Here is a 24,709-nt window from a genome sequence, read left to right as displayed (position 1 = left end):
TCAGGGTAATCTCCTAAACAGTTTTTCTGTAACTGCTTAGTACTTTTTGCAGCAAGAGAGAACTAATTAGTAAACGAACAGGATGTTATGTTCGATTCATAACTGAAGTTAATATAGATGTGGTCATTAATTACCAAACGATTTACTGGCCTCCATATGTATCTGCATATTAATAGCCCTAATTAGATATTTTTAACAATATTTCATAGCCAGCTGCTCTCTTGACAGTTTTCGTGTCATGTACTCCTCTTTTTTTTTTCTTTCTACGAATATAATCATCTTTTCTTCTACTAAAGTAAGGAAAAATAGTATAGAATTTAAAAGCTATGATTAAAGAAAAAAAGCGAATATGGCAATACAAAAAGAAAATTCTTGTTATGATGATAAACCCGGAAAGCTGAAAGCATGTTAGATCACACCATAAGTTTTTCTTTCATACTTCTAGAATTCGATTTGTAAAGTGAGGCCTTCTGGATTTGAGAATGAGAACACCAAATGGTTCAGTCAAGTGAATGAAATCATAAATGGTCACCGGCATTCATTAAATCTATTCTTACGTCCATCATTAATACTTTCATATGGTCGACTTTGTCATGAATCTCTCTTTCTTGAGCTGCTTCAGTAGTTTACTCTCACGTTACCCTATGAATTTCCTCTCTCTCTCTCTCTCTCTCTCTCTCTCTCTCTCTCTCTCTCTCTCTCTCTCTCTCTCTCTCTTTATCGGTGGATTAACTGTGGTTTTCTGGTGCTTCTTTATCTATATATTGACATTTTTACTTTAAAGTGAATACATACTGTACTGACACAGAAGAGCTACTTTGATTATTATACGATCATCACTCTCTTATAAACTTCCCCTGTCCGTGTTTGATTTCCGTCTTCAATACTAATCTTATAACTCTGCACAGAAGGTGGAATTGCATGACACTGCTCATGTTATCCTTAACTTTATTCTTAATCTTTTGAGGACTTTGACCTCCAGTAACTTAGAAACTATCTAATACACACACATACACGCAAGAACAAAAAATATAAATAAATAAACTATGGTAAAAGAAATTCATTTAATGAATTGATTTTTTTCTCCCTTGAGTTGAAATATATTGTATCTAGAATAACCACTCCTCCGCCTCTCTTTTATACGAGCTACACAAAGAGAGAGAGAGAAAGAGGCCAGGCCAGAAGAAATTAGAGCATGGAGTTTGCCAAAACATGGAAGAAAGTTCCTGAGACAAAATATTCGTAAAAACTGTATGGAATTATCAGAGATGCTTCAGCAATTCAAAAATATTCTTTTGTTGTTAATACTCTTCAGTGATATTTACCCGTTCCTTCTCCTTCTTCTTCTTATTATTATTATTCGAATCGCGTTTCTTCATAAGCGGTTCATGAAATTGGGTGGGAAAGAACCCCGTTGTCTCCTGGTTACTTGACCACAATAGACATGGCAGACATGCTTGAAAGCAGCGGTTAGCCTACAAACAGCAAAATTGTCAAAAACCGGTTACACATAACTCCCGAGGTGCAACATATTCAGACAAAATCGTTGTATGATATGCTTCATTGCATATCAGTTTGTAGTCATATGTCACTCCAAGACTCGGGGGTTTCTCCTAGTGGCGTAACTAAGGAGGGGGGAGATGTCCGCCCCGGGCGGCATTGTCGGGGGGCGAGGGGGGCCATTCTAGCATCTTGTGAGCAGGTCTGGTCTGCCATAATTCTAGATTTTCTAGCATATTTCGTCTGATCGGAACACTGAACAGTTATTTATCGACTCTGCTGTTGACAATGAGCGATTTTTGATAACGACAACCCTGGTTTCTTTCTCCTCCTGCCAGTTGTAAGAGAAGCTTATCTCAATTAAAACTAATCAGCTCAGATTATTAAAGCCTGCGGTATTGTCAAGAGAGCTTGATGTTACTAATCAGTTGGACTTTGATGTTGTTATTAGCGAATTCGCTTCTAACGAAGCTCGTAGGGTTCTGTTGTAAATCTGATGTGTCGTTTTTGTTTTAACTTTATAAAATGAAATAAACGATTGATATGTTAAGGCTTAAAATGAGATGTAATTTTCACCACTTTAGTACTTTTTAGCACGGGAATGAGGCGGCATTTCAGAGTCCGCCCCGGGCGACACTAGCGCTAGTTACGCCATTGGTTTTTCCTACGAAATGAAACAACTATGGAGCGTGTGCAAAATCTTACGCTTTCGAGAAAACCGGAAGTCACACGTCTTTGCTATTCAATGACGTTCGTCGCTACGATGAGCCGGAAAGAATATCTGAGTTTGATCGGAAACGGATCTTATCAAAATTCGCAGTATTACACAAAAGACGGCGTGCTTCCTATGATTTTTTAAACAATCGGAACCTTCCTGGCAAGGTGAAGTTAACTCGAAGTCGTAGACAGTTAGACAAGAAAGCGCTTATTGTTATCGTTTCAGGAATGGAAAAGCTGTCGGTAGCTACAAGGTGGTCGTCGTCGGAGGCGGCATCGCTGGACTCGAAGCCATGAAGACCCTCATTGCAGGAGGAATCAAAAACATCGTCCTGCTCGAGGCCCAGGATTACCTTGGAGGACGAGTGAAAACCTACAGGCAGGGTGAGGAGTCATGGCGACATTGTTTTCTGAGAGTAAACATTGAATCATTGACTTCTGACCTTCTAGACTCCGATACAGGGCACTGTTTTCTGCAAGGTTTCAGAGAGAAAGACCATCTTTACAAAGCATCGTTCTTCATTTACATCAGTCACTGAAAATAATTCCTACAATGTTTTTAGTACTGAATGACAAAAAAAAAAAAATATATAATATTTGTTTATGTTTGTGCTGCAACTTTGCTAGATCATGACGCACCTGACTTCCTTACAAGTTTCTTTCCCCTCAGCGGCCGACTTGGTCTAAAAATTGTGGTTGCCAGTTAACAAAAGTGGGACCCACACCAACCCTCAGCCACAATATACATAAACGCACACACAAACATATATATATATGTATGTATGTATGTATATATATATATATATATATATATATATATATATATATATATATATATATATATATATATATATATATATATATATATATATGTATATATATATATATATATATATATATATATATATATATATATATATATATATATATATATATATATATATATAAACTCTTACATTTAGAAAGGAATTTACTGAAATTTTCCATGGTCTTGTGTGTAAGGGGTCCACTTGCCATTGGGCGAGCTGGCAACTGGCCAGTCCGTCACTGTTTTCACTCAACAATCAGGAGAGAATTCAAACCCCTGTTTCCGCGTCAGCACATACTTAGACAATGTAAGAGGGTCAATTATATAAACTTTATCTCTCATCCACGTTGATTTGGTGGCGAAATTAATAGACGAAAATTTGTTGATTATCGTTTTAGAATTTTCGGAAGGCAACGGGAACCGTTTCTTTATGTGAGCTACATATGCCTTTGATAATTACCTTTCTTGATGGAGCTTTTGATGCCAATTTATCAACAAAGACAAGCAGACAAAGAGGCTGGGACATAAACATGTAGAAAGAAGTTTCACTGACCCATTGCTACACCTTGACAGGGTCAATTCTGGTGGAAGACGGAGCAGAATGGATTCATGGAGGCTACATGAATCCGCTTTATGGATTAGCTGAAAGCCTCGGCGGTCTGACACAGCCTCTACCTGACGAAGCCTACGGTAATAAACACAGGATTTTATTTGTGTTCGAAAGTGTATGTGTGTGTGTATGTGTATGGTTGTTTGAGTCTCAGGTTTATTTTATTCAGTTTCCTGGCCAACTTTAGTCATTCAATTTGGTGTTCTCCCCGACAGACTTCTTTATCACGGTCTCCTTTTTAATTCCCTTCGTATCCTGCTTAGGTGTCGAATTTCCTCTACAAACTTCTTCATGATTTTTGCTTATTTACCTGTTGATAATTCTCACCCTTTGAATAAATTTGTGTTTAACTTCTTTTGTTTTTTGCTCTTAATTTCTCCTTTTCTTTCTCATTTGAGCTTCTGCACTGCAATGCTTCCTTTCCAAAGTAATGGCTTTTAGGACGTTTCGGCATGAATAATAATAATAATAATAATAAAATAATAATAATAATAAATAATAATAATAGCAATAATAATAATAATAATAATAATAATAATAATAATAATAATGACTAGAGAAATGAAACTATTGCAATATTTTCTTACGTTTATTGCCATTACCAGAAAATACCGTCACACAAAGGAAACGAAATCTGGACAGCCTCTTCCATGGGCCATAACCTCCCTTGCACAAAACTGAACTTAATGAACAAATTCTGGCAGACAAACAGACCAAGAAAAGACACTGTAGAATGTATAACCTCTTTCCGACTTCACTGGCAGAGGTAATTTGATGAATACAATTATCATTCAATTTTCTCGCGACGCACAAACACACTCGGATAATCCATTCAGTTTGTGCCAGTCAAACGGCGCAACTTTAAAATGACTCCTAAGGAGATGCATCTATTATGAAGTAGAGTTCACTCCCGGAAGGCCATTAGCAATTCCACACGTTAGTATTTCTGCATAATGATACCATTATACCCGTGCATCCATGTGATAGGCATATGACTTTACGAATATTCACATTATTTATTCATAAAATATCTTACAAATTGTCATATTCATATTCAGTTTTTATTTTGAGGTTCTCCTCTTAATCCTCATTTGTCTAATAGACACGTCCCTCTTTGCTTGTCACTTACAATTTATAGTATAGTTTCCATAAAAAATTGATCTTTAGGGCCATATCTGTATCTAAATCACGAATACTTAAGAGGTATTTATATATTTTTTTCTAAAACCTTGGCTTCCCCATCTCTGTTTGTGTATCCTTTGGGATATTCCTTCGCAACACGAGATTCAGAAGATCAGTTTAGACCTTAAAAATGTGTATTAGTAGGGAAATTTTATTACTCACCTTTATTTTTTTTTTTTTTTCTTGATAATCACTGGATATTGAGAGGCGTCGATGCGACTAAAAGAAGTTTGCTAGTTAGTGTTGCTCTCTCGAAAAAGAAAGTCATATTTATTTGTGCATTATAGGAACATCAAATAAAGTATGAACTGCTCAAGTTTACCATCTCCACTCACACTTTTACGCTTTTTGATCATCAATATAGTTCGTTTCTTTATAATTCCACAGACTGGCGCGTAAGAACTCAAGACGGCCAGGTGGGAGATGAGTTTGGGTACCTCGCAGCAGCAAGAGTAATGGAAAAATGTGAGGTAAACTCAATACTGGCCAACTACCACGATAAAGGATATGGAGAATGCTACATTGACCAGTAAGACATACCTATCTAAAGCATAATTTTATCAGTTTTGCTATTAAACAGGTCTCAATTTCCATTTATTCTTTCACGCAACATAATTTTCTTGTATTGCATATTTAAGGAATTATTTTCGACCTGTCAACCCATCTTGAAATTTATACTTCTCATATTTGCTCTAAAGCCTCCGAGCAGAGGATGATGGAAGTTACACACCCTCAGGACCCACTTACCCCAGTGGCTGTCTTAAGCTCTGAAAATGAACTGGACTTTAAATTATGAAAGACTGACATTAATCTAGAAACTTGTATGCTGGTTTAGGGCAGCAAACGACAGTCGTTTTACAGTATGTCTACTTGAGCGGGATAAAAGCTCTTCAGTGATAAATAAGGGAATGAGGCACACTTTTGAAATTCTGCAGTGTTGATATGTAATGAAAATCGATATTTTGAAACTTGTCGCGAGATGAAATCCACTGAAGAGAAAAGAGAGAGGGAAAATTTGACGTGCTTTACACCAACTGAACAGAGTAGATCCCTGCAGCAAGAGTACATAATAAGGCTTTCAGTATCGAGAAATTTCTGAGGCGCTCAGAGGGCTGAAGAACAAGATACTGTATGGACAATTCTTTATCGCCGAAAAACGACATCCATCAAGAGCTGCCGGGAGAACTTTATCAGAATGCTAAATAGAAACGGCTACTTCAGAGTAAAACAGTTTGGACTCTTTGTGCAATCAAATTGCACTGGAAAAACTGTGACAATATAACTGGAAGTAAAAGGTGGCCTTTAAGTTTAGAAACAAAACTTGTCAAAAACTAGTTAGGTTTACTCTTTTCATTCCTGTTCAAATTTTACACTAAATATGCCCCAGTACATGAATCTGATTAGACAGACATAGGTCTTATTTGCCCATGAGTGCAAACAGGCTATTTACATATTTAGGAGATATAAAAGGATGTATAAACATGGGTTGGTGACAGAGCTTAAGAGGTGTAAAATGATATTGAAAATTATGAAAATACAACAAGCTAAATTCATTATACTCATGCGCTGATCAGTGACCTGTTGGCCTCATTCTAGAATAATCGTCTTACTCAAAGGCAGGACAAGTACTAGAAATTGTGTAAACATTAGAGCAACAGTACAGAAGATTGTCGAAACATTTCACCATTCTGAATTTTTGCTAGACTGACACTTGAAAAACCAGCAATATAGCCTCTGCTGCTTAACAAACTACTTTGTCAAGAATGCAGCCATTCCAGAATAAAAGTAATCAAGGAATTCTTTGAGAACCTTCTTTACTTCGCAAGAATTCATTAACAAGACTAAAGAAAAACTGAAAAGTTGTTGATTCTCAACCTGGCTAACAAGATCTGGGACTGACCGAGCCTGGTACAAGAGAGAATACAGTATGGTGTGATTTAGAGAACTACAGTAGATCAAGGTCATCGTAGAAAGTAATATACTGGATGACCTAGATGACCAGTGACAATCGATGCCCAGCAACAATACCACAAGCGCATTGTTGAGATGGAAAAAATTAACGAAGACTTACAAATCCTCGCCCTAAGTTTCCTATTTAGACCTGTCATAAACTCTCGAGTCAAATCAATTTTGATTTCATTCCATCATCTTTGTGCCTGTATGATTAATAATACCCGTTATTGTATTACATATGCATTCCTTCAGAGTTAATTTCAGAGTCTCCTTCCAGTGGCTAATTCTTTTCGAAAACACGATTCCATTTTTTCGTCACCAGAGTTCACTATTTCGTTTTGACAAAGAGCAACTAATTCGGATCTGTGTCAGACAAACTGTCTGGAATGATCGGTCATTCCTTTCAGGATGTAATCATTCCCCTTTATTTCCGTTTTCATAATGAAATACTTTGTATCAGTAAGAATTAACATTTTCATCCCTTCGTAATTATCAAACATCTTTCCTTTTAACAGATTTCCGAATGTTTACCAGAATTTCGGAGCTGTGTCATCGGAGAAAGACGCCTGGCTTCATTACTTGCACATGGTAAGCTTAGGTCCTTACCCACAGCCAACGCAAAATAAGAAATAAAGAGAGCTTGACTTCAACTATAACAATCAGTGTCAGAGAATGAATCGTCACTGACACTGACGAGTCTGTTGTCATTTGGTATAGAGCACCAGAAAGGAAACATAGTAGCAGGTATTGAGAGTCTGCTGTCCCTCATCTCCATTTCCATATATTGCATAAGCACAATGCTTTCTTGGATTAATTTTCTTTCAAATTTTAAGGTTTCTCAATGGAAATATTATCCAAATTATGTCGAAATGCAAAGGTTTTACAGTACACATCTTAAAGTAATTACGGCAAAGAAAGCCTACGGTCAAGTTTAAACTTTTTATTAAAGGATATCGATTTCGGTGGTCTCAAAATATCTTAGTGCCAAGAATTCAAGAAAATAAAGAGAAACTCTGCTTATAACGATGATGAAAACAAAATGATAATCCCTTCAGTAATAATGATAATACAATATATATATAATGTTTAGAATTGCTGAGACTGTGAAGACAAACTATGGTATATTTCTTTATTATAAATCAATCAGAAAACCCACCCAAGAGTCTAGTACAAGGAAAAACGGCTACTTTTCCGTTGGAATGTCTTAGTAGGTCCTGGAATGTTCTTAATATCTGAAATAATGGACCGAGTTTGCTCCACAGCCCAGCACTTGTTTGGCTGGACTTCAGAGCTGAGTCTTTTATTCATATGTATTTTTACGGCCAGGGTGGTTGCTCTACGAGGCACTAAAGAGGTAAAATGACTCACTGTAACTCTCCTTTCCATGTCATGGTTCCAATACGTTCATAATCAAAAGATCTCATTTCTGTATTCAGAATGAGTGAGGTTCAAAGTACGAACAAAAAATAACACACAATAGAAGAAATAACAATGTCAATGTCCTTTTATAATTAATAAAAAAAAAAAACAGTCAATATTACTTCGCCAGAAAATTAGAGCCGTAATTGATGCAGTCTGTAAAATCATGAAATTGTCACGTATGTGACAGCAAGATATATATATATATATATATATATATATATATAATATATATATATATATATATATATATATATATGTGTGTGTGTGTGTGTGTGTGTGTATGATATATATATATATATAATATATATATATATATTATATATATATATATTAAAGTTTGGGGAGAAGGACAATTGCTTTTTTCCTCTCGATATACTTTATTTAGCTGACGTTTCAGGACCATCTGTCCCTTTATCAGTAAAAGTTTGTTCCTAAAAACTTTTACTGGCCAGGGTTCAAATTTGTATAGTCATTGTTTCTTTAATTTTAAGTTAAACTCCCTATCTACCCTCTTCTACAGGGCCTTCAGTATTTTATTAATAACTGCTTTCCATCTAAGCTTTTTTACAAACATCTTTATTAAATTTTAAATAATATTTTTCACCCAAAATTTGAAATACCAACAGTACTAAACTATCTTTTTACGCAGGTGTCCCACTAATTTACGACAATGAACAAATATTTACCTGCTGTTGAACTAACATTAATACCTAGTAACCCAATGACGATTAGGTCCTTGTTTAAATATAAAGAAAGTCTTCACCCTTTGATGACCTTTGCAGTCATTTATTTGTTTAATTGCCCCAGGTGTGACCTGGGAAGTACGTGGCTCCACTCGTAGGTTATTGAAGGTGAGATTAGACTCTCATCGTGGCGTTGGTTATTGAACGGGTGTAAAATTATCAAACCCCGTCTTCTCATGCATAAGAGATCACGCCAAAAAAATGTAAATATAAAATCAACTAGAAAGATTTTAAAATAATAGGCAAAGATCCGAATGACTATCAGCTGTCAGTAATGGAATCAATTTTCATTAAACAGCTAGTTCCCCATATCACGTCAACAACGCAGCACCTCTCGTGAGTTTCCGTCGGAGCCAAAAGGGACTTGAGTGTCATTCAGTTTTTACCTTCAGTACTACTCGGTAAACTTTGTTCTTTTTTATCATATTTCCTTTTATACCTTTATTATTTTATATTATGTAAAAAAAAATTTTTTTTAGCCTGAGTCTATTTTTAATACTTATTCTTTAATTTGTAGCTTTGATAATGGGACAGATGGTCCTGAGACATCAGCTAAATAAAGTACATTGAAAGGTAAAAACGGAATTGTCCTTCCCAAACTCGCTGCCATTCGTCGGTTTTTTTAACAACCGCCTTCAACTTTGATTTATATATATATATATATATATATATATATATATATATATATATATATATATATATATATATATATATATATATATATATATATATATATATATATATATATATATATATATATATATATATATATATATATATATATATATATATATATATATATATATATATATATATATATATATATATATATATATATACATATATAATACGCTCATACAACCTGCGCGTGTACGCATATATATTCCCAAATATTAAAACAGTATCGTTTGATACTGAATTCTCTGTACGTTTGGAATAACTTAAGCCGAAGAGGAATTATAATCCGTAAGTGCTTCTGTGTCGGCCAGGATTCTAGCCATGCGCTGGCTCAGAAACAAGTACAGTGACTTTGACCACCTGACTGTAATTATATATATATATATATATATATATATATATATATATATATATATATATATATATATATATGTACGTATATATATACACAAACACACACATATATGTATATACGAATGTATACAATATACCGATAGACACAAATTGATTTAAACTAATACAGCAAGTAGGAATTTCTTAAGAATCAAAGGTTAGGATTACAATTTCGAATTAAAATAATGAAATTTAGCGCGCTACTCGAATCACTGTTTATCTCTTTCACTCTCTCTTGGTCTAGAATTTTTGACTTTCTTAACACAAACCTTGCTACATGGATTAATCATTATTATTATTATTATTATTATTATTATTATTATTATTATTATTATTATTATTATTATTATCGGCACATCATTAAAAAAATGTCACAGATACAAGAAAAGGGAGGAGAAAAGGCGCCAAAAGTAAAGCTCAGAATGCCAGATGAAGAAACACTTGTGAGGATGCCATACAGTAGGTGTTCACGTGTGATGCTGCGATAAGCAACGCTTTGGCAAGACAGCCTGAGTAGAAAGGTTACAATATCATTCAGAAGTATCACTATGTGAAAATTTAACTGACATTAATAGCGGCGTTTGCCTGGATATACAAAGCAACTTAATACTTCCTCCGTTACACTTATTTCTTGAAACCGACGCGAAACTTCAAGGAAATGCGAAAATCAAGATCCGTGAACATCAAATACTTGTATATCTACATATTCATATCCATCTATTTGAAACCTGTACATTTACCTTTGCTAGCTGTAGATATATATTATATAGACACGCAGTCTAAGCAATACACAAGACTTTGTTTGTGTGTGTTTGAGTGCGCGCGCGCGCTACGTACACATCTCTATACACGAATGTGTAGGTCACCTGTAGAGTTTAGTGCCACATTTTCCGCTGTGCGTCATCATGCTGGTATATGATAAAGGAATAAAGAGGTCACGAGGCATCTAGTTTTATCACAGGTGTTCCAACCACCTGGTTCAAAGGCATCTCATTTCCTAGCGGGAAATTACACTAGAAGCTTTCATTTTCAAACTTATAATGAGAGATAAGAAGCATATAATCTGCGAGAGGACATGGAAAGTGCGTAGAAAGGAGAGGGAGAGGGAGAGAATAAAGTAGGAACAGTTATTGCATACAGTGGGAACATGAACCGGCCTATGAAGCATCTACCCCTGGGTCCTTAACATGACGATCTATTTAAAGAATAACTTTTCACACTAAAAGAGTGCTTAAGGGATGAGAGGAATAAAAAAGTGTTTTGTACTCTCTCTCTCTCTCTCTCTCTCTCTCTCTCTCTCTCTCTCTCTCTCTCTCTCTCTCTCTCTCTCGTCTTTTAAAGTTTACCTTGAGATACAACCTTATCTATTCTTGACAATTCCCAAATCGTGCATGGCCACTTTCTTCCTTTTTATGATTACTCAGGCCTATTAAGCATTTTAAAGATTAATCTATTGTATTAATGATCAGTAAGATTTGGAGTTTGCTGAGGGAATTATCAACGCACCCAATCCTTGTCTCGACGTAAACATTTGGCCCCTTTGGCAGGAAAGACTCACACAAACCAAGGCAAAAGGCCATTAACCTGCAATAAGAGCTTAAACTGAAAATGACGCCCATTGTGAAAGAAGGAATAAAAACAAATCACTGATGATAAGTCAACAAAGGAATACTTCCTTGACAAAGGGTGCAATGCAAGTCAGAAAAGCTTTAGCAATGGTACAGGGAGCTTAAGCATGGTATAGGCCCACAGCCTCATTTAATCTTATCCTAACCAGCACTTTGAACAGTGCAACCATTTATTTATATTGCAATAAATACTTGTATAGAATCAAATCCTTGAATAGTTTTTTAGGGATTAAACAATCAAGTTTTTAGTCATAAAAATACTTCTACTACGAATCAACCAGCAATGCTAAAACCATGAAAATCAAAACTCACTAACTCTTTTATGATGACTTTTGTATATTTATAAATAAATTTATATAGTAGCGCATTACTGTAGTTGTCCCGATCACTGGGTCTTATCACAACGGTCTGTGATACTAAATTTCTTTTTATTTACACATTTTCCAGAAAGAACTCCCGTCGTCTTCCTCTTGTCTCTCTTTGTTGACTTCTCTTTTATCATTCATTGACAGGAAGTAGATATCGCTGCTCCACGTCAAACCAGCAAAAGAGAGCATGATTAAAGTTGACACGTCAGTCGCCTGTGATTGTCTGCCTTGGATAAAATCAACACAATATTTCGTGTATACTTTTCCAAAGGTCTCCCATCTCGATGAAATCATTTACTCATTCGGCTTCCTTTTCTTTGCACTTTATCATTCTGCGATTTGAAATTACATCCGGCTACGTTACATGATCTTGAAACACTAATGATCTGCATAACATTTTTTTTCACTATTTATAACAAAAAGGTGCACACAGAGTTCATGAATGGTTACCTTAAATAAAAAAAAACAGGAACTCGTCATCGATGTGGTGACAGGCAGTACTGTAATCTGAAGTGCAGTTCTGTCTAAGGTTAACTGATTGGTTCAACAATATACTTGGCATTAAAAACTTTATGGTCATTGACGATTATATGTGATATAATTATGTTTGTTTTCCAGTGGGTGGTCAAGGATACAGGAACCTACGACTGGAGAAATCAGTCCGGACGAGATGCTGACCACTTCACTGACTGGGGTCTGGATGAGTGGAATCAGTGGGCTAATGGATATGACACCCTCATCAATTATACTAAGGTGAGTTACAAAATCTTTTAATGTAATGAACACTTACAAATGTGTGAAAAAATTAGTACAATAATGAAGATATGCCACCATGGCTCTATTAGGGCACTACTAAGTTAAAAATTTGACACTCATGGTGTTGTGGGTGATGATGTGACTGTCAAGGTGATGAGAAGTGAATTTGATAAACAGGAAGTGAGGAGACTATATCAATAGAAAGTAGGCGACCAGTCGGGTGGAGTTGAAAGAGCAGATGATGAGGGAGCATATAACGAGTTGTAAAATTCGATGCACTGATACTACTGAGTCGCTTCAGAGCAACAATTGGTACAAAATTAAAATTTGAAGTTCACCATCGATAAATTCTTGTTCCTTTAACGTCACAGGAATCTGACCCATGAATCTCATTACAGAAAAGCATTCCTAGCTCAAATATCAAAATGTCCTCGCCAGTCTGCAAGATCTTCTGGAAATCAAGCTCTAGTCGTAAGGCTGTGGTTGTGACGTCTTCACAGGAAGCTTACACTGCAGATTATGTCCTTGTCACAGCGTCTATTGGGCACCTGAAGGAAAGACACACCAAGCTTTTCTCGCCAGCCCTTCCGACATCCTACAGCGACAATTTTAATGTGAGAACATCTGGCAATTATCATATTCAATTCTGAGAACCTTTTTAACTTTTATATCAGCGTGAGGACCCCATGGGAACGTTGGATTTTGTGAAATTCCTGTAAACTGTTATTGCCTTTATGTAAGAACTCCATGAATTTCCCGTAGCTTGATCTCTGAGAATCACAGATGAATATACTTTGTTGTGTGTCTTAATAATACTATTTCATAGTAAACAATCAGCTTTTACATTTTAATGTGAAAACTCGACTAACGAGTACATTTCTAGAGCTCTTTAAACATTCCTTATTTCATTTGAGGAGTCAAATAAATTTATTGTACCTTAGTCAAGTAACATACTAGAGCTCGCATTAATTTTGATATCTTATATTTCAGCTGAGAACTCAGTTGAGCTCTGTCAGCTAATTGCATTTTGCGTGAGGTTCCATTTTCTATTAGTAGTTTGACCTGAGATCCTCATCAACTTATTGTCTTTTTGGTGTGAGAGCTCTCTCTGCCTTTATGTGAGACCCCGTGAACTTCTGTGAACTCACTGTCGACACTGATTCAAAGCATCAGCTGTATTTTTAAAAATGTACACCAGTAACATTGAAAGCATTTGCTCTCTTACAGAAAATCGAACTGGGCATTGCAGATAAAGTTCAGATTGGATGGGACAGCCCGTGGTGGGGGTCTGGCCCTCTGGATTTGAATGTTATTTTCACTGCAAAGACGCTGCCCGCGAATGAGGTAAAGTGGAAAATCTCTGAAATGAATAATACCACGAAAAGAGAGAGTGGCTAATTGCTTCGAAATATTTCGTAATTATCGTTTTGTGAAGGTTTGGTAGAAAAACTAATGCTCTTATTGAGTCTGCTGAATTTCTCCAATTGTGTTATTTTTATGACTGGAATCTCAAGTTACACAAAAATAGGTTAGGAATTGCCGATGGTGTCATTAAATTCAGCTTTATATACATAGGCTGGAACATATACATTGCTGGAACATTATAATTCTAGTTTTCACTTTCTTTTTCAACTTGAGACAGTTGCAACCTTCTTTCTTCTTTTCTCTTTCTGCAATTGCTTCTTTTCCTTCTTAAAGCTATAACTATACCGGGATTCGCTGCTATAAATTTTCAGCTGGTGAACACCATAACGTTTAAAAGGGATTCAAGCTCACATGACTTGATTTCAGTTTCCTATAATTGTGCCTCATTCCCTCCTAACTAAATTTCTTTCGAGTAGCCAGAGCCTGTTTTAGCATAGTGCTGGCTTAATGCAACAACAACAAACTGAATAGCTTGGCGATAGAAGCTTCAGCGCAGCTAAGCGGAAGAGTGCGTCACTTATGATATCATACTAGTGATCACATACTTTGTGGGTGTGATTAGCCTACACCACTTAGTCATCCTGAAAAAGTGGTTCTCAGCTGATGCCCAAGAGAGCCAAAGCACAGTTTTATTCCCTTCAGGGGAAGATTAAGATTTGTTTGTCTTATCAACACACATTAGGAATAACAGAATCCCAAATTATTCACTAATTTGTTCACTTTGGTCAATGCATTGGCATATAAAATACAAATCCAAACTATTTTACTCACCAAGAAAATATAAAAACATGCTCACTCACTCTTCCAGTCTTGGCTTTATGGCATTATGGAGTACCTGAGCATCCACCAACAAACTCCTATACTCCAGAGTTTTCTCACGGGAGGCTATGCCCTGCACATGGAGTCCCTCTCAGATGACGAAGTGAAGGATCACCTCGTGCGTTTCCTGAAAGCAGTTACGAAGAAGACCTTCCCACCGCCTTCATTCTTCAGGAGGTCAGCTATTGCTCTAACATTACTGCAAAGTGCCTTCTCTCAATTTTTATGATATCTCTCAGTTTCTGTTTCCATATGTACTGTATATACTCATTCGTTTGACTACTTACTGTATTGCTTGCACAAGGAACAGGATCATGTTCCCTTTCATGGCCTCTATTCTCCACTTTCATCACACATGAGCAATCAACTCCGTAGCAACTTGGCAGTTTACCTACCAGGTTTATGACCTTTTTTGTAACGATGATCAGCTTCAAACACATTTCACGTTTCCTGCTTCAAGAAAGAGAAAGAGGAGTAACGTGTCTGAAATCATTTTCTCTCGACACTTTGGACGACGTTGTCATCTGCAGGACGTGACGACTTAATGTTTTAGAACAGAATGACATTTTTTTTTAAATCACCACTTCTTGCTAATTTATCTTTGAACAGACATTTCTAATAATCTCTTGAATTTCTTGCTTTAATCTGAGAAAAACGTTTGACGTACATTAAAAGAAACTTTAGATGGAAAATAGACAAGGGAACTAAAAAATAAAATAATTTACGAAGGTTCCAAAAAACTAATTTGTAATAAAAGATTTCTTTATCAAACTATCAACATGATACTCAATGAAGCTTTGCCAGTACTGAAGCAATAACTGAATTCAGTTATGGTGTCGTACAGATTTCCTGAGATTTTCTTCATGGGAAAGAGAACAAAATATAAAATCAAATTGGTTAAGGATTCCGCCCATATTACCTCTCTATGTCTACCCCTTCAGTCATTCCCTTTATCTATCTTTTTTCATATTTGCAGATCCAAATGGTCTAAAAATATATGGATGCGGGGATCCTACAACTCTTTCGTCACAGTGGAAGGGGATCGACTGGGCCTGAAATCCAGAGCGCCGTTCCAAGTGCCAATCACCAACAAGTTTGGGAAGGTAATTTCGTGACATGAACGGTAGGCGACAACCGTGAAGGTGAATTCAGTCTTTCGATCTTCCGCTTCCTTCATTTCCATCACGTGACAAAACGTCTGATAGCTGTTCAAAAGGTGTACAAGAAGGAAATCTAACATTCTTTCCCTCAAGGATACCTGACATTTCAAATGATATATATATTCAGAAACTAACATCCAGTTTGTGGAAGATGACAGTTACGGCTTCGGTATATTGGATGTACACACACACACACATATATGTATATATATGTATATATATGTATATATATACACATATTGTCACAAAATCCAAAAATTTACCTCACTTCAGCCAGATACCTGAGCTCTCATAACAATAAAATTATGACTGAGCACTCTAAAGGTAACAGTGATCCCTTAAAACTTACTTATCACTTGAAAAATCAAACTAAGTTTATCAAGGTATGTATTAGGTATTAGGAATTACACAAAAAATATACTAGAGAAAAAGGGCATCACTCCGTCAAACAGCCATAATTGTTTCCCTGGTCTTAATTCGCTTCAGCAAAACTAAAGGGAACAAAACATGTTTATCACTTTGCCTTATTCACACACAATTAATCCTACTCACTGGTGGTCAACAAATGAAACACTGTGTTTAAGAACCTTAAATACAAAAATTTATCTTTAACTTTAAAATTTATCATTAGAATTCACAGTCTGAAAACAATACAAGAATTAATTAGTTCTTAAACAAAATTAATTCACAAAACTTTAATTTATCAAGAAATTACATTAACTAAGCAAAATTTACACTATTAAGAATTACTCAGGATTTGAAAAGGAAATCTTAACAAATGAAAATCAAAACAAGTATGCAATGTTAAAGTATCAAAATATATAAAATGCTAAGCAAATAAATGTTAAATCACCAACACAAAAATTGGACAAAACTAAGAAATTGCAAACACAAGAACACAAAAAAATGCACAAAAGATTTATCAACAATAATTTCACTAAGGCAAAATCTCCCATGGTAATAATAGGTAAATATCCACTTTACCTTACACAAGCGTGGGAAAACCTTTGTAAAATTCACAAAAAACACACTTTCTATGAGGTGCCTGTAACACTTCTAATACACTTTTCCTATGATCAGATCTCAAAAAGGGAATATTATTACTAGTGACCACAAAAATTTATGTTATAAATTTTACTCTGTTTTGAAGGAAGAGAGGAATAAGAGAGAGAGAGAGACCAACCAACTAACTCCTACAGGGTCTCTTACATCAATGAAAACCTCCCAGACTCTACTTTAAAAGAAATCTATGTTGCCCTGAGAGATTTTGGTAATGTGACACACTCTGGGTTAAAGAGGGCTCTTTAGCCTATCAGCACACTTTTCTTTTAAAGACAGGGATTTCCTACCTGCACACTTTTCAAACAACAGGCTTTTGGGCCAACCAGTGTTATCTAAACCTCTCATCCCATACCTCTTAATGACAGTTTAAGTGAATTGGGAAACAAACCTTCGCAAAAAGAGGGTTTTACTCTCTCGCCTCAGTCAACAAATATTATCCAGACCTGTCACCTCATCTCTCTTGTGATGACAGCTAAATGGGTTGGGGACTTCCTTTCATGACTGGGGAACCCTTGGCTAACACCTGAATACACAATAGCCTACCAGCTGTGTAAAAATGACTCTAACAGCAAAATGTGTCTTATCTCTAAAATCACACAGTCAAACTAACCCTTTTAAGATCTGACACTTGGCATTTCAACAAACAGTATTACTATACACAACACACGACAATATAAGAGAAAATATACCAACAAGAACAGAAAACATATTAAATTTGCAAAAATATACATGTTACAAGGCTGTATCATTATAATATATATATATATATATATATATATATATATATATATATATATATATATATATATATATATATATATATATATATATATATATAATAATTTTAGTACATATGTATATTTATATATAATATATATATATAATATATATATATATATATATATATATTATTATTACGCTCTGCTTCTAATCTCGTTAAATTATTAGTTAAGGGAAACGTAAATATTTAGATTAAATGCAATTATTCAAACACTGATCAAATTAATAAAATATTATTTAATATTTAATTTAGTATTACGAAAAATCAAATAAATATATATAGTAGTGAAATCATGGATACTTATGCAATACTAAGTATTAACACTCTTCCCCAAAGAAATACATAAGACAATAAATTCTTAATAACGAGTAAATACGACAATGACCCACACTCCTTAATACAGAGTAAACACTTCGTTAATGCTAACACGTACATAAAAGAAAAATACAAGAGAATCAATACTTTACCCATACTTTAATATAACTTTTTCACTTTACATCCTTTCGTAATATTAGTTAGTATAATCGACAACTTGTCAATACAATTCCAGGAGACACACTGGTTGGAGAGACTAAGTAGCAAAGTAAACTTTTAAAGGATCAAAAATCAGAACTTTAATCTTTTTAGAAAACGAGGAAAATACAATAACATTACACTCCCCAATCAAACCTAAAGCCATCATTGATGCCATCGCATCTCATACGAAAACAAATACAAATAAGTCAAGTTATAATAATATATATATATATATATATATATATATATATATATATATATATATATATATATATATATTAAAGTTGTGGTACTAGAACAAATAAATTCTATAAAATTCCGTTGCATAGCACAGCAGTTAAAAGTACAAATAAGATGTCAAACAATTGATTCTATCATGGGTGAAATGACCCTAGATATAAAAGTGGAGTCCTTTATTAACATATCTGCGCCCTTAGCTTTGGGATTAAAAAAAAAAGTCCTTGGATGTTAAGGCATTCTGTCATTCACCTATTTTTAGAGGCAGTCAAGTCTTAATACATCACTATAAGGGCTGCAATGGACTCCAGGTATGATTATAGCTAATTGCTAGAAACATGTTTTCATGCCAATCACATTCACATTTCCATGACATTAAAACGAAACCTAACTCCATACGAAAAGCCGTTTCTCGTGCACGTGCAACGAGAAAGGAAAAAATTGGGTTCATTATTTCTAGAGAGCAAAGTTCTGCTTACAGCAATCGGGTCATCACTGGAAGCACGGCTCCGACTGTACTGTTAATGAATACCCAAGCTCATAAGTTTGCAAGTTTTCCCGCTTCATGTCGCTCTTTATGCACCTCTGCGTTTTTTTTATTGTTTTTCGCTTTTCCTTCTTGTTCCTTTTTTTCACATATGGCCTCCAAAACTATGGGAGCTTTCTTTGCAGACTAACTCCTACAGCTAAAAGATTGACAACAATAAATTACAAACTTCGGTGCACCCCATAGCAGTTAGGAGCCAAACGAAAGTGAAACCCTGGAGCTGATATGGATTAAAAAATCAACAGGTTACCTGGGCCGAGTTTTTATGGGAACAGCCTCTGAAGCCCAGGAACTGATAAGTAAACTGGCTTTGAAAGGTTCATTATGCAGGGAAAGTCTTATTTGTGAAAAGAAAAAAAGGAAAGGTAGGAATTATTTTTATCTTACTTTAAAAGCATTCGAGTTTTCTGGGCGGCTTCCTGGGTTGGAGTCCCGTGATTTCTTCTGTCGGACGAGGCAAGTTTTGGAAACTAAAGCTCAGAGCAAGAAATAAATTGAGAGAGAGAGAGAGAGAGAGAGAGAGAGAGAGAGAGAGAGAGAGAGCAGCAGTAATAATAACAAATCACCAAAAGTATCTAGAGTTTCGATGCCGTTGTTAGATGCTGCTCTGTGACAAATAATAATGACTGCAACAGAGAGAGAGAGAGAGAGAGAGAGAGAGAGAGAGAGAGGGTGGCTTGTGACAAACCATGAAGAATGCAAAGAAAAAATGAGAGAGACAGACAGACAGACAGACAGACAGAGAGAGAGAGAGAGAGAGAGAGAGAGAGAGAGAGAGAGAGAGAGTGAGTGTTTGGGGTAGGTAGAAATTGTAATGAAGACTGGGAAGACTTACTCGTATTCTACCAGTCGGGAATAATTTTCAGAATTGCTCACTCTGCTTGTTACTGAGTTCTCCCTGGCACACGATTCTTAGGAGTAACCTGTATTTTTGACATAGTGAAATATTCCTCGATTTTGTACCTACCAACAATATAAAATAACAGATAAACCTTATCAATCAAATAATGCGGATGTAAATTTGGGTAATTCACTTTCATATAAAATTTTACGACATTCTAATAATGCAAGCGATAGTGTGCCGACACCACGAGGTAATTAACAGCGCTTACATAAATCACGAGAAATACCTTAAGGCAGCATCAGGTCGTTCAAAAGTAAAAGACATCACACGACTGACTGTATGACCACTTACCGAGGTAACTGTTTGGGTAGCATACGGTCAAAAAAGCTCTTTCGTGACCGTAAATTTGTTGATGGCCAATTTTTCGTCCAATATGCCCGCAAATGAGACATTCTGGCTCTGAAGGGATTACCCTGGACGTGAGTAAGCTTTGTTCTTACTGTGCCGATTCAGCGGCCTTTGCTGTAGTAGCCTATTATACTGTTGTACTGACTCACCCTCGAGCTGACATATCACCTCCATCCCAGAACTTATGTCGAGTTTTCGTCTCCTGGGCCAAAGGAGTGATGAATGATCTTTTAAACTTATTCAGCATGAAAGTCGGTATATTTTCAATAATAATAATAATAATAATAATAATAATAATAATAATAATAAATGAAAAATGCTTCAATTTTCCAGGTGATCTTTTGGGCAGGAGAACACACAAGCACCGACCGCTATGGCACCGTCGACGGAGCTATGCTGAGTGGCAGGAGTGCGGCGAAAGCAATAATAACAGATAACAGTAGCAGACCCTGATCTGGTCATATCAAAACTCAACACCGGACGTCAGGCCACTTACCAACCAACCTACTGAAGCATGGTCGCTGAGAACTGATGTGGATACATTACTTTGGTTCATTTATCTTTCTCTTTTTTATTTTCTCAACATTTTCTACTTCATTCAATTATTGATAAATTAGGATTCAATATGCTCAGAGACATGGAAGTTTAAAACTACAAGCTCTGATACCAAGAACTGTTAAAAATGTTTATTTCTTTTTTCATTATTCTTTCCGTTTGAGTTCAGATTTTGGCAGTTAATTACCATCCTCCATTATGTCATTTTTAGCATTAATATAACCCTTCATTTTTAAACGTGCGTATTGCTATCAACGGCGGAACCTAATATCTTTCGACAACTAAGGTGCTATTCATAGACCGATCTGATCTTTGTAGTGTCTTGTTTTTCGCAAGCAATGAAATTGAGAAAATTAATAAAGTCCCCTGCAGTGTGCTTCATTCCATTTTATTTTCCTTTTTTGTGAAACACCTTTGCTTCCTTTGGTGGCTCTGATCTCGCTAAATTTGTTGAATCCTGTTTACTTTTTTCAATCTTGTCGAAAGAAATCCAAAACAATCTCTCCACACTAATAAGAAAAAGAATTTTGACGGGAACCTGGATCCACACTTGGGTCCAGATCGATCTCACCTCTAGAGACGTATTGAGGACGAGCTTACAAACAAACAAATAGGAAATACTGGTTATGCCTCTAAATCCAGATCCATCTGAAAATCTAATAAACTTTTCCTTAGCCTATGACCCATCTCTTGACAAAATGAATCAGGAGAAAAGGAAACTTCTTGAAGAAAACTGCAGGAGATGACAAGCAAGTAGGGAGAGGCAAAAAAGAAACTTGAAAACTCAAAGGGACTGATCTGTTTGGTCCCTTGACTGGAACCTTTGACGGCCTACTCTGAGTGTTTCAGCCACTGGTGCTGGAATGATCTAAAGACATCCATCTACCGAGAAAGTTGAAATGTTTGATATAAAAGGTGTCTGAGGGTGCTTCAACTGCATAAGGAATTACACTTAATGCTTCTGCTAAAAAAGAAAAGTTATACTTACAATATGAAGTTTTCATTGTACAAAACTATATTGAAAAATAAAAATGTTCTTGACACAGCATTAATCACTGCTACTATCTTTATCTTCAATAGTATTAATGACAAAAGAATATTTTCTTGAACGCTAGTCTCCAATTATTCCACATTTAATTCTGCTAATAAATGTGAGATCATTATGACAGGGAAAACAAGCAAATGATTACAGTCTCGTGCTGAGACACACTTCAAAAACTACAGTGCTGATAACAAGGCAAAATATTTCCTTGAAATAGCAAGTTCTAAAATCAGGGTATAATTATTCATCAGCACCTTCTACAGTAGACTGATCCCTTCCCCAGTGTGGATACTGGAAAGGAGATAATGGTCCCACTATTGTTTGCAAATTTCGTTCTAATCGTCGAACTTTTGGTTTTTTAGTGCTCATTATAATTCGCTAATGAGGATCTAGCACAAGGAAAAACATTCTTTCCTAGTTATAAAGCGATTCTTTAGGTGCTCATCAAATCTCTTTGAAAATAAGAAATAAGATTATCGATATCATGAAAAACGTTTTTAAACAAAGTAAGTCTCATTCCTGTGAAAACGCCACCCACAAATTTGGAATAATGAGAACTAGACTTCCAGCACAAAAAGCTCTTATGCATTCAAATGCAAACTGACATGGCTATTCTCCTGAAACTGAATGACAGATAATCCAAAAGACTGTCGATTAGAAGTACCTTGTGACTGAGATCTGTCTAGGCCTGCTCCTACAATCTCGAACACCATGTCCTGTCCTCTTATGACATGAGCAGTAAGCTGGTCCACGGCATTCACTTGCATAATGGCCCTTTTTCTGGCAATTATACCATGTGACTGTCGAAGATTTTCTTTGAGATAAGTTACCTAGTTTCCTATTCAGATTTATAGCTGGTGTCATAGACCTACCCTGATTGTTATGCCCTTTTTTATCTTGTCCTATGGTGACTAAGGGTCTGTATAGAGCATTTCTTTCAAACCTTCTACCTAAGATTTTCTTTACTTCATTTTAAATTTCAATAACATCATCTTCTAACTTCCAAACACGGGTCACCTTTTCAATAGCTTTTGAAGGTAAACTTCCCAATAACAAAGATAACCTTAACAAGTTTTTAATATTGTCAGCTGTTATTACCTGTTCATCTCCTATTGTTGATGTCCATGGAGTGGTTGAAACTAAATGGCCCCATTCATTTAAAAAGTTCTATAATTGAGGACCATTCTGAGGTAATTTCTTTTATCCACTCTCCAGCTTTGAACTATCTTTGCGAGATTGATAACCGGATCAGTTTTGCCTACGTGGAATAAATTTTCCTCAAAAATTGCTTTAATTCTTCCTAATTCTTAATTCTTCAATACACATCAGAAACATAGCGTCCTATATCTCCCGTAGACAGATCAAGGTAACTTTCGTCATCATTTAATGTCTTAACGTCTATTCCAGACATGTTATTTAAATGAGTTTCAATTTGTTTAATCCAGTTTTCCAAGTTGCAGGCATCATGATGTCCTTCCTTCTCCAAAATTTAATTATGTGGTTATTCGCTGTATTTTATGGGTGACTGTAGTTAATGTGTCTGGTGGAGTTGGAGAGGGTGACATTTTCAATTGACGTGTTTGGCTTCTTAAAAGAATAGAAGGTTTTGCTTTCTTAAATATAGAAAACCTTTTCCTGGGCGTTTACTAATCAACGGTAATTAACCTAACTTCATTTCAATTCTAAAAAAGCACTAGACACAACAGGGTTAATCATCAACGTGAATGCTTGAGGAATATCCCCCCAAGAAATAGTCAAACAAAAAAAATCTTAAAATTCTAAACAACTCTCAGTTAATGAGGAATAAAATAAAATAAAATACTAGTCAGTAAACACCATAATTATAAATGAATAATGTTTACTAAAATGGTTAGTAATGATTCGTGAAGAAAAAAAAGTTGTGCCAAATTAGTTGCATGTCTGTTTAAAGAAGTGAAATGAAATGTCTAAAGAAAGTGTCATATCAAATCACTTTTAAAATGTCAACTTTTAATAATTTTATGTGAAGTGTGTAATAGTATATCCTCTTCTTCCTTTTGCCATGTCGGAAATGAAGTCTTAGGTCGTTTGTTTGCTTCTTCTTCTTCTTCACATTATTCTTCAGTGTTCCTTCTTCTTGGCTGGTTTCTTCTTTCTTCTGATTTCCTTTCGTCAACACCGTTCACTGATTCTTCTTTATTCAAGTTATCTTCTTTCTTCAACACACCTCACTGAAATTATGATGAATGTCTATAGCGTGTAGAGTCGGGCTAAACTCATCCCTCTCTCAATCGACTAGGACGAAAATTGCGTAAACCCCTAATGTCCGGACGTTAGTGGGATACAATACAATTTTAACAAAAAAATCCACGACAAAACTAAGAGAAAAGAATTAGAACATAGAGTAAAATCAGGGGGAAAATCCAGAGATCCATATATTTATGGTTCCCAAGATCCACAAGGAAGGGTGGTAAGACCATCGTGGCATCGACGAGATCACCGTAGAGGAGGCTGGAGAAATTTCTTTCCAGCATAATGGGAAAATGGGTGGGTTTAGTATCTGAAGGGCATTTAAA

General features: G+C 35.6%; 1 protein-coding gene across 2 annotated transcripts in view; it reads left to right on the top strand.

Moving 5' to 3' along the window:
- LOC136842108 (spermine oxidase-like) overlaps positions 1 to 21,488 on the top strand; it is a 41,017-nt gene extending 19,529 nt beyond the window's left edge. For both annotated transcript variants that reach the window (XM_067109486.1, XM_067109485.1), the window contains exons 3-12: positions 2,444 to 2,601; positions 3,599 to 3,715; positions 5,205 to 5,346; positions 7,286 to 7,358; positions 12,621 to 12,755; positions 13,157 to 13,372; positions 13,986 to 14,102; positions 14,992 to 15,179; positions 15,979 to 16,105; positions 20,891 to 21,488. In XM_067109486.1, coding sequence (XP_066965587.1) covers positions 2,444 to 2,601; positions 3,599 to 3,715; positions 5,205 to 5,346; positions 7,286 to 7,358; positions 12,621 to 12,755; positions 13,157 to 13,372; positions 13,986 to 14,102; positions 14,992 to 15,179; positions 15,979 to 16,105; positions 20,891 to 21,010 — 1,393 coding nt within the window. In that variant the 3' untranslated portion in view covers positions 21,011 to 21,488. The remainder of the gene's footprint in view (positions 1 to 2,443; positions 2,602 to 3,598; positions 3,716 to 5,204; positions 5,347 to 7,285; positions 7,359 to 12,620; positions 12,756 to 13,156; positions 13,373 to 13,985; positions 14,103 to 14,991; positions 15,180 to 15,978; positions 16,106 to 20,890) is intronic.
- The last annotated feature ends 3,221 nt before the right edge of the window (positions 21,489 to 24,709 follow it).

This window comes from Macrobrachium rosenbergii, chromosome 9, assembly GCF_040412425.1.
Source record: "Macrobrachium rosenbergii isolate ZJJX-2024 chromosome 9, ASM4041242v1, whole genome shotgun sequence".
NCBI classification, from domain to species: Eukaryota; Metazoa; Arthropoda; class Malacostraca; order Decapoda; family Palaemonidae; genus Macrobrachium; species Macrobrachium rosenbergii.
The sequence above is the reverse complement of the archived record's forward strand: the minus strand, read 5'-3'. Positions and strand labels throughout refer to the sequence as shown.